The 11,499-nt window shown below is 33.8% G+C and overlaps 2 protein-coding genes across 5 annotated transcripts in view; one reads left to right on the plus strand and one right to left on the minus strand.

Moving 5' to 3' along the window:
* LOC118189618 (protein vav-like) overlaps positions 1-8,064 on the minus strand; it is a 111,495-nt gene extending 103,431 nt beyond the window's left edge. For 3 of the 4 annotated variants that reach the window (XM_035360268.2, XM_035360269.2, XM_035360267.2), the window contains exons 1-2: positions 7,692-8,063; positions 1,368-1,484 (exon numbers count right to left, since the gene is read on the minus strand). In XM_035360268.2, coding sequence (XP_035216159.1) covers positions 1,368-1,484; positions 7,692-7,901 — 327 coding nt within the window. In that variant the 5' untranslated portion in view covers positions 7,902-8,063. Of the gene's footprint in view, positions 1-1,367; positions 1,485-7,691 lie in introns of all 4 variants that reach the window. The other variant, XM_085824263.1, reaches the window with a different exon arrangement.
* A 210-nt stretch (positions 8,065-8,274) lies between these two features.
* On the plus strand, positions 8,275-9,072 carry LOC118189619 (RNA/RNP complex-1-interacting phosphatase). The gene has a single exon (XM_035360273.2). The coding sequence runs from the start codon at positions 8,353-8,355 to the stop codon at positions 8,893-8,895; it is 543 nt and encodes a 180-aa protein (XP_035216164.1). The 5' UTR covers positions 8,275-8,352; the 3' UTR covers positions 8,896-9,072.
* The last annotated feature ends 2,427 nt before the right edge of the window (positions 9,073-11,499 follow it).

Consider the following 11,499-nt stretch of genomic DNA (forward strand, 5'->3'; position numbering starts at 1 on the left):
AAATAAAGGTAGCATACAAAATTAAAAAATCGTCCCTTTGGACGTATTTTAAAATCTGAAACCTTTCAGATTTTATTTTTTATTTTATTTATTAATCTAACGCAAATTTAACACTAGGCCCTTGGCATACTTTTTTGTTAATTCTTAACAATTCTGTTCAGCTACACATTTAAAATGCAAAGTGTACACCAGGGCTTCTTAAACTTTTATCAGTCGCAACCCCTTTTTATCATGGAGATTTTTTTTCCCAACCCCCAGGACTCCATAATATTTATGAAAAATTTTTGGAACCCTATAAGCATTGCACAAATTCGACATATGCGTGCGCAAAACTGTCAATGTTTTCATTTGTACCGTAATACAGTACAAAGTCCGTAATCCGGAATCGCCGAAGTAGGGGTTTTTCTGGATTATACATCATCAATTTAGATCTGGTAAGATGGCATGCAGAAATTATACAATTAAAAATATAAAACCATAATTTATGAAATAAAGAGCAATTATGATCTAAAGGGTATTAAAATTTACAAAAAAAAGCTTAATATTTATTTGTTTACTTTATTAAACATTTCCTTCAATGTAAGTTGTTTAAGTTGCTTCGTTTTTTGTGCTAATACTTTCTTTTTAATTCTATAAACACACATACTTTCTTGTTCAGTTACAAAGTTCCACTGTTCAAGTCCTGTAATTGCTGTGTCGAGGTTACTTCCTTCACCATCGGAAGTGTGCATGGGTAAATGCTGCTTTACTGGCATTACACACATGTGTAACGAACATGTGCATCAAACGTGCATGTGTAAGTTTGTGGCTTTGAGGTCCCGATTATAGATCATTCTGGATAATGGATGTCCGGATTAGAGACTTTGTACTGTATACTATTGCAGTTTCCGGTCATTAACTTTAATTTCTATTTTTAAGGCATAGAACAATGTGAAATTTTTAAATATGTAACAGACGAAATGAAAGCGTCACGTGCAAAGCAAGTAATATGAACGTTTTTATTATAAAAAGAATGCGTCGAAATGTTTTCCATTTTTCTTTGTGTATTGTCTTACCTATTTTCAGATACATTGTGTAAAAATATTTGGTAATTTTAAAATCATTATAATTAATAAGAAATATCAAAACTGCTAAATTTTTGGCAACCGCCTGGGGATCATGACCCACAGTTTAACAAGCAGTGGCGTACACAGTAAAAAATGATTACAACTACAAAATTTCAATAAATCTGAATTTTTACACCATAAATAATTTACATACAATACTGCATTAACATAAACACTCACTTTTCCAAAATCTGTACGATCAAACAGCATATTACACCATAAATAATTTACATACAATACTGCATTAACATAAACACTCACTTTTCCAAAATCTGTACAATCAAACAGCATCCCAGGTTCAAATAAATCAGCAGAAGGAATGTTAAACACGTTCTGACATGTTTGCAAAAAAGTCCGGATATTTTTCAAACATAGAAACTGAAACAATAAATGGAAAAATAAAAACCCAGATCAAGGGGGGGGGAAAGACAGAAGGCTATTTAATGGCATATAAAACAAACAACAATTCTCAGAAAAATACACTCTTCTTAACTTGATAGTTAAATTTAGCATTTTATAAACTCATATTCACTCACAATGTATGTGTTCATGCATATATGTATGTACGTATATACACACACATACATATACATGCATTCTTTTCTGAATTCAGTGCTGATAACAGAAGAGTACCAAATTCTACTAAGGTTTAAATATATTTTTTTTTTATATGCAATCAAACTTTCACCCCCATACAATCATTTTTTTTTTTTTTTTTTTTTTTTGGCACAAGTAAACTTGGTTGAAAAAGGGGAGGGGAATATTTGATGATTAAAAAAAACCTTTAATTACTGTAACAACCTCTGTAAATATTTCATTACTACAGTTTATCTTCTTTTACAATTTATTTTTTAAAATGCCACAGACTTTTGAAGCACTTTACATAAAGACTTTTAATATACAGACAAATAAAGCTTATTCTTACATATCATCCCATCAACCATGAAAGTCGAAATATGAAAATAGGCAGAAATCTTGAAAAAATTAGGCAAATCATTCTTGCAGAATTCAGAAGAAACTGATGACTGTTTATTTAAAAAACAATCAATACTCAAACAGGCAGGCTTCGTTTTTGCACTTTGTGTAAAAATGTGTTTGTTGGTTTCTACTATTTTGTTAGGGCCTCTAGATTTTCTGGAAGCTCCGCTTAAGATGCTAAGAGACTTCCCACACCTGATTGTTTCAATATATTACTTTTTTGAGTACAAATGTCATATACGGACACATGTGGCCACCAAATGTGGCAATATTTTGTGTGGATGGTTTAGTCGATATTTTGTTTGTATGGCAACCCTTTTCAAGTGGAAAATGTTCTGAGGAATGTAGTTGTATTTCGTCCAGCTGGTTGTTTTGTTATGCGTTAAATAATGGCGTATACTTCCATGAACAAAGTTGTGTAGATATATCAGCCACGTGTTTTAGAGTGCATTCAAGCTAAATTTAGTTCGAGAAGATATGGAGTTATTAATGAAGCATTTGTTCATGGTTGTCCTCATTCTGACAAAAGCGTATTTTTGCAGTTTTTGTGAGATACAGGATATCTGAAACCAAACTTAGTATGTGAGAAGTGCAGGTCTGATATGAAGATTCAGAAGAAAAATCGTGTGATAAAAATATATTTATGGGTGCCCCTTGGCAATAACTTGTGATTTTTGGCAATAGTACATGGACACCGAGTTCGTGCAATTGTTTGCTTTGTTATTTTGGCTTTGCCAAAAATCGCCGCTAGACAAATCCAAAATAACAAGTCAAAGAATTCCAAAAATCGCCGCTACACAAATCCAAAACAACAAGTCAAAGAATTCCAAAAATCACCGCTACACAAATCCAAAACAACAAGTCAAAGAATTGCACAAGCTCGGTATCCATGTACACATCGACCTATTTTCACTTAAAAAAAAATCAGAGAATTGCACAAACTAGGCACTGTGCACTTCCTTGACTTTGTCCATGTACACACCAATCTATATTCACTTAAAAAGTCAAAGGAGAAGCCAATAAAAAATATATAATCTCAATAAACTACATTATGAAGCCTGGTGGATAGTGCATCGCGCAGCATCACCACAGGTTCAGGGTTCGATCCCCAGGCTGGGCAAGTTCGCTCAGTCTTTCATCCCTTGATTTCCATCTTTTTGGTCGATAAAATGAGTACTAAGTTTGCTTGGGGACTAAACACTGGGGGTCCTGCAACAAGCTGACCACTTGTTCATGGCATATGCTTATGCACCCCAGGGCCCATGGTCAAGAAAGCAGATTTCGGGGCACTGCAGGCACTGGCCCGCTAGGGCTGTTACGCCACTAAGTTTAGTTTTAGTTTAAACTACATTATAAATCAAATAATGAAACAACATAAGAAAGAAAATTCATCTTAGCACTACACAAAGGAAATATCCACTTACTTTACTAACAAATTTCACCGCCTTCAGTTAAACAAAGTTCCTTACCAGCATCCAAAAACTTCCTAAAATTATCTGAACTAAAATATGTATACTGGGATCGCCACATAAATTCACAAAAACAGAGTCAAAAATATCATCCATAGTGCAGGTATCCTCCAATGTTCGACCATATGCATTTCCTTCCTACAAACAGAACACTTATAAAGGCAACTTAGTAAACCTTCATTTACACACCAATCAATTAATGCTTTATTCCGTTTCATTCAAAATCATGCAGAAACTTCAAATTAATCTTAAAACATACAGCCATTTTACCGTGTAAACCACAAAATAACAACATTCAAAATCTGCCCCATCATTCGAATTCACCTCAATCACTCAACTAATTACATCATAATAGGACTTCAATATCATTCAACTACTCAGGTTACCATAAATGAAACAACAACTTGGAGATAAATAAAACAACAACTTAGCAATAATCCATGGGCACCCTTCAATCTACTCAAACCAATCATGTTTCTGATGGATTTGTGTGGATTTCCAGAAAAATTGTTGAGGGTAAATAATGTGGTTCCCAACAAAGTTTGAGGTTTGGATCCTGGTTTTAATTCAGTAAGTTGACTTTAGAAGAAATTTTTATTGTAATGTTTGAAATTTTGAACCATAGAAACATGTCTGACATAGCTAAGTCATGGCTATTTCATTCACATGCTTTGTGTGATTGCCATGGGTTTATTAATCAAAGTATATTGGATTATACATGTGATATGTCTGTCTTTACAAGTTTTTGTTTGAAATTAATATTTTGCTTTTTTGTCTGAACTATTTTGAATGGTAAATGAATTTACTTTTTAATGTTTTTTATTTTGTAGAGAGTTATTTTAATTGTTGAATTGCTTAATTTTGCTTTTTTTTTTTTTTTTTTTTTTTTTTTTTATTATTATTATTTTTTTCTGTTGAAACTGTTTGGAATTTATTGTTGTTATTTTAATTTAAATTTGTCATAAAATGTTTTTGGCGAGAAACTTCATGCTTTTACTTACCTAAATTTTTTGTTTTCATTTCAGACTTTTAGAGTAGTAAATCGTGTGCAAAAACGCAGTTTTTGCATAGGTGAAAACTGAGTTTTTTCAGATATTTTAGGCTTTAAGTTTGAAATGTAAACAAAAAATTTAAATAAGTAAAATCGCGGAGTTTCTCGCTAAACAAATTTTTCCGGTTTGTATATGACAGTAGTTCCCTTTTTTGTTAGTCGTATTCAGCTCACTAACTTGTGCACACTGCTATGCACATTTTTTATGGTAGAATTCAATAATTTAGAAAATAATAATCTGCTTGATGTTCTGTAGAAGGCAAATCCCAAACTTAATTCATTTATTTTTCAAAATGCAACAAAAAATAGAGTAATGACAGTTAATTTATATCCTTGTTCATAAAAACAATGTCTAGCTTATTGACTATCTACTGGGGCTACACCAAACGAAAGTGCAGATGTTAAAAGTGCGTTGTTACATCCTGCTTAACTGTACCTAACGTTTGCACTGCTTTTTGCAATTAGTGGATAATAACTAAGTATCAAATATTAACCTTTTTTAAAGTTTTGCAATTAGTGGGATAATAACTAAGTATCAAATATATAATTACATTTTTTTTTTCTTGCTTTCCATGACTAACTGTGAAGTCGAAAGAAATGTAATACTGATGACTTGTATAATTTAACTACAGGCAAAAAACCAAATGGAAACTCTTCTAAGAAGGTCCACCTGAGTCACCAATGCAGATGTAAAAGAGCATTTTCGCAATGAAATTTAGAGAAGATGAATTAAGATGCTACAAAGTATTACACTGTCTCATTATGAGAATACTGAACTGGATACTACATTGCAGTGATAAAAGTCATGGGATACCTCTTAATATTTTGTCGGTCCTCCTTTTGCCCGGCCAAGTGCAGCAACTCGACGTGGCATAGACTGAACAAGTCGTTAGAAGTCCCCTGCAGGAATATTGAGCCATACTGCCTCTATAGACGTCCATAATTGTGAAAGTGTTGACGGTGCAGGGTTTTGGGCACAAACTGACCTCTCGATGATGTCCCATAAATGTTCAATGGGATTCATATCGGGCGATCTTGGTGGCCAGATCATTTGCTGGAATTGTCCAGAATGTTCTTCTAACCAATCGCGAATAATTGTGCCCCGGTGTCATGGTGCATTGTCATCAATAAAAATTCCATTGTTGTTTGAGTACGTGAAGTCCATGAATGGCTGTAAGTGATCTCTAAGTAGCTGAAGGCATCCATTTCCAGTCAATGATCGGTTCAGTTGCACCACAGGACCAAGTCCATGCCACATAAAAACAGCCCAGACCCAGACCATTATGGAACCACCACCAGCTTGAACAGTCCCTTGTTGACAACTTAGGTCCATGGCTTCGTGGGGTATGCGCCACACTCGAACCCTACCATCAGCTCTTACCAACTGAAATCGTGACTCATCTGACCAAGCCACGGTTTTCCATTCGTTTAGGGACCAACTGATATGCTCACGAGGCCCATAAGAGTCACTGCAGGCAATGTCGTGCTGTCAGTAAAGGCACTCGAGTCGGTCTTCTGCTGGCATATCCCAAGGAAGACAAATTTCGCCGCACTGTCCTATCAGACACGTCCCTCGTACATCCCACATTGATTTCTGCCGTTATTTGACGCAGTGTTGCTTGTCTGTGAATATTGACAACTCTACGCAGACGTCACTGGTCTCGGTCATTAAGTGCAGGTGGTCGGCCACTTCGCTGTCCATGGTGGGATGTTATGCCTGAAATTAAATACTCTCAGCACACTCTTGACACTGTGGATCTCGGAATGTTGAATTTCCTAACGATATCCGAAATGGAATGACCCATGCGTCTAGTTCCAACTACCATTCCACATTCAAAGTCTGTTAATTCTCGTCGTGCGGCCATAATCACGTCAAAGCCTCTTCATATGAATAACTTGAAGACAAATGAATGCCTTGCCAAAGCACTTCACATTTATACATTTTCTACGCGATACTACTGCCATCTGTATATTTGCATATTGCTATCCCATGACTTTTGTCACTTCAGTGTATATTTGAATTCTCTACTGAATGAAATTTTGTACAGACTTCAAATATAATTCCTAGTTTTGTATGCTTTAAATGTAAAAAAAAAGAAAAAAAAAAATTTTTGAAATAATTAGCTTAACCTTTAACAACGAAATTTATTATCATTTATTACAACAACATGTGCTAATTAGTGCTGTACTTCTCAGCTATATGTGAAATTAGGTTTACAACAACATTACACATTGGGCAAGTCTTATTTGGTTCATTTGTGTACAATGAGCAAGTGGTGTCTTGATTTTCCAACTATTGGAAGAGAATATCCATCATTCAGAAGATTCTAAGTACGTTTTAAACCAGCAGTAATTTTTAGTAATTTTAGCAGTAATTTTTAGTGGGACATATATGTTCCATCAGGAGTCAAAAGGTTAATAAATAAAATAACATCAGTTTGAATGGCTGTTTTATTACTGAATTGCATATTTATTCAGTACTCATGTTTTTGGGACCAGATTCAGAAATGCATGTACACATGGATATATGTGTTTATATATGCAAGTACATATGTATGTGTGTGTACACACACACACATCTGCACATATATACGTATATTCCTGAATTCGGTCCCCATAATGAAGAGTACTATTTATTCATTATCATTAACTTGCTTATTATTACGATTATCAACATATGACTCATAAATGCTAAAGGCTTATGCAGTTCATCATTAGCCTCCCTTGAAAGCAGTCTCGGTTTTATTTGCAAATGAAATAACAGAAAAAAAAATCTAAATTCCTTCATAAACTCTAACTAGCATGAAAATAACGATATGCAGAAGAAAACGCACAACTGTCATCAGTTAATTTTAAAAATACGAAAATAATGCCATGTATAAGAAATCACAGAATGGTCAAGATTTAGTTATGTATAATAGCAAAAAAAACTTTTTTAGGAATTCATTCGGGCTCATAATACTTTACGTCAGAAAGTCATGCATTAATAAAAATTTCACCGAGTTTTATTTTCCAATAAACTTAAATAACATAAAAGAGTAAGTTATATTACGAAAAGAGAATTTTAAAATATATATGTAAAATTACCTGCGACATCTGGGGCCGTAAACTTATTTCTTTCAGATCGATACATCCTATCACTAATTTATTAAGAAGCTGACACAGCAGAACACCATCACGAAGTGTGTAAACCAAGTCTATTACTTGAGCAGATGGCCATGTAACTCTATGATCTGGGAGTAATACTTGCTGTTTAATTAACCAGTCTGCGCATTCCCGCCACAAAGTGTCCGCCATTTTGATCGACCAGCAATCAAAATATATGAGAAAAGAAAATAGATACACAAAGCATATTAAAATAAAGGCAAATGTAAACACACCCTTCCCAAAATCTGACACTTCGTATCACTTTTCATCACAGCATCTGCTAATCTTCCATCACTACATTAAATGTCTTATAGCTCATTGCCAAAACCGATGTCAATATTTAATTGCGCAAACTTTCGGGAAGTGCATTAGGGAATGCCATGAAGTGTAATAAGATATGCTGAAATTGTCTGTAATGAGTGAAATAAGATTGTTTTATTCAATAACTTTAAAGTATTGTAGTTTAAACTTAGCATTTTAAAAATAATGTAATCTTGCCATCCTTGGTTAAATGTTTTAACTTCGAATGGCAACAGTTCTTAGAGGGACAATCCGTATGTTGATATTTGAGTTTCGAAATTAATTTCATTATTCGTAAGTAATGGGGCGACAGAAGAAAATTCCTGATGGTTGGCTTGATTACTACCCAATTAAAGATATAGTTTATGATGCTCGTATTGTACCATTTAAATGTCCTCTTCCTGAAAGATTATTCCAAAATAGCAGCATTGTTTCTTATAAATGGACTCCATCTGATGTAATGCAACGTGTGCCTAACTTAGGTATGGTTATTGACTTAACGTTTAAATTTCCTGCTTATTATAATCCGCAAGAATTTTTAGATTGTGGTGTGCAATACAAAAAAATAGGTTGTGTCGGCCATGATGTGCCTAAAGAAGAAAATTTTTTCGAATTGTTAGATACTGTTGAATCATTCATGATATCGAATGCGAGAAATGATCTAGTTATCGGATTGCATTGTACTCATGGTGTGAATCGGACAGGCTATATGCTTTGTCGCTTATTGGTAGAACGACTTCGTTATACACCTGGGCAAGCTTTGGAAGCATTTGCTTGTTCTAGAGGTTATCCTCTAGAACGCGAAAACTATAGAGAAGCGATATATAATCTTCAACCCAGGTAGAGTTAAGGAAAATGCATAATTATTGATTATTCTGAGCATCAAAACCTAAAAATTTTGAATATGCATAAATATACTGTGTTAAACTTTTATATGTAATACAATTGATTGCAAAAAAAAAAAAATGTATTTTTGTGTAGTTTTCTTGTAATTTTATTAAAAGAATTATATGCTGCTTTAGGTTTGTTTATATGTCTGATTTATTTTACCTGTGTATTCGCTATGCCAATGGTTCTCAAAATGTGAATTACAACTGGACTGAGCTCTCCATGATACATACTGTGGGACAAAGATGATAGAAAATGTTTTATGACATGATTTTGTTAAACGTATTATTATATTTATTAGCTGAACCTATTTAAAAGTGTAGATATGCTTTGTATTCAACTGAATTTGGCCATTGTTATGAACATATCTGTGATGAAATTGTATAGGCATGGCTAGAATAGAGCAAGATGCCAGAATTTCACCATTAGTCATATGGGTATAATCCCCCTGCATTCCAGTTTTGATTGAGAGAATTCCTGAGAATAAATGTGAGAGTCTTCCGGTTATATTCTACAGCATATTGCTTTTTCTGTGTCTTATTGTAAAATTCTTATACTCCATAACACAGTTAAATATCAAAATTTGGGATAGCTTCCTATCTTAGTGTCTTAATCTATGTTAAGCATTAAGTTGTCCCATAACTTGATGCTTAACATAGATTTCTCCTTTGGCCATTCTATTACTTGTGCTCGCTAGTCTGGCAGCATCAGCCCAAGCCTACGAAATTCCTCCTGGCAAGGAGTGCAAATTTTATGCCTGCCATTGGCAACAGCATTGAGCATATAGATGACATTGCAATTTTGCTGAGTTCTTTCCCTAATTTTGATGGAGAGCACTGCGAGGAAGATGGCTTCAAGGGTCTTCCACCCCTTTCACCAAACCACATAAGAGGACTTCAGCTTGCCATAGCGACACTATACATTCACAAACATCCATTCCTTCTCCAGGATTCGAACCCGGGTCCTTCGGCACAGCAGTTAGGGACGCTAACCAGTATACTGATTGGGTGGCATTCTCCCAGTTGTATATTTCTGATACATTTTGAAAATTTTATGATTTTTTAAAATCGACTTTTTTAGTTCCAAAAATTCTCTCTCTCTCTAATAGTTTGTTAATTCCAGAGTCAATGAAGTAAGTCACAAGTTTATTTTTTTTAATATTGCGGATACCGATAATAACAAAAAAATTAACTTGGCATTCATAATGTTGATATATAATTGCAGTTGTGGGCAATTATTTATGACTATATTAAATTCTTATTTATACAGTCAAAAGTCTTTAATCCGGACTCTTTGGGACTTGGGCAATTCTGGCTTATAGATCATCAGTTTAAATCTGGTAAGATGGCATGCAGAAATTATAGTTAAAAATATGAAATCATAATTTATGAAATAAAGAGCAATTGTGATTTAAAGGGTATCAAAATTTACAAAAAAAAACTTAATATTTATTTGTTTATTTTATTAAACATTTCTTTCGACGTGGGCATGCGTAAAGCATACATTACGCATAGTCGAAATTAGAAAATTGCAACCAGAAAACTATTTTATGCTTATTCGTGATATTTATAATGACGAGGGAATTGATTTAAATCATATCGGAGTACATAGAGATGAAACACTACATTTGATAAGGAATTATAAGCCAAATAAAATAAAAACATCTGCCCTGAAGATGAGGATAGTGCTGACAGTTCAAATTCCAGTTCATTGCGTGCTGCAACGTCCCTCCCCCCTCGCAGAGCAGCGTGAAATTGATAAACAGATTTCGGAATGGTTAGAAAAACAAATTACCTCTCTGTTATTTTCTTCATGTCATGTACCCAATGCTTGTCCATTTTTTTTTATCCATTTTTTGCAGTAATTTCACTTTTTGTTTAATGGACATCGAAACATGCTTTTCGCTTTATAGATCCTTTGGCAGCTCCAGAATCGGAAATTGTATTTGACATAATCAAAAGTTCAAGCTTACTTTTCTGAAATTGCTCTAGCAATTTCATAAAATTATAGTCTGCAAAACATAATAAGCCGGATCCAATTCGAAGATTAAGGAACAACACAATCTGAAATAACGCGACTGAAATAGATAATTTTAGCTTGGCTATACCATTGGTTATGCATTAAACATGCATGCGCAGAAAGTTTATAGCTTTGAGGTCTGAATTATAGATTATTCCACATTAAAGACTTTTGACTGTATCTTTTATTAAAAAGGAAGAAAGCTGTCATTTTGGACAAATGTCGAAAAACTATACAGTATCATTTAAAATGGTACATATGATAATTATTAGTTAACTAATAATAGTTATTTATATTTATTAAGCACTTTCTAATTATCCACACTTCATGAATTGGTGACTTTGGGGAGAAATGCTTGTTTGAGTATCTTTACATATATTTCTGTAATGCATCCAGTGCTGCCTATTTTAACACCTTTTTCTAAAAATCATTTGGTATTTCTTGTTACTTTTGTTCTCTCCACCAGGTATACAGTGATTTTCTAATCACTGTATACCTGGAGAGAAAAATAATATAATTTTTGCTAAAAAGAAGATTGAGG

The sequence above is a fragment of the Stegodyphus dumicola genome, chromosome 9 (genome assembly GCF_044657685.1).
Source record: "Stegodyphus dumicola isolate Sdum_Otavi_A_Nest chromosome 9, ASM4465768v1".
NCBI classification, from domain to species: Eukaryota; Metazoa; Arthropoda; class Arachnida; order Araneae; family Eresidae; genus Stegodyphus; species Stegodyphus dumicola.

What these genes read in the sequence shown, in the direction of transcription:
- LOC118189619 (XM_035360273.2), top strand. Translation starts at nt 8,353, where the DNA reads ATGGGGCGACAGAAGAAAATTCCTGATGGTTGGCTTGATTACTACCCA.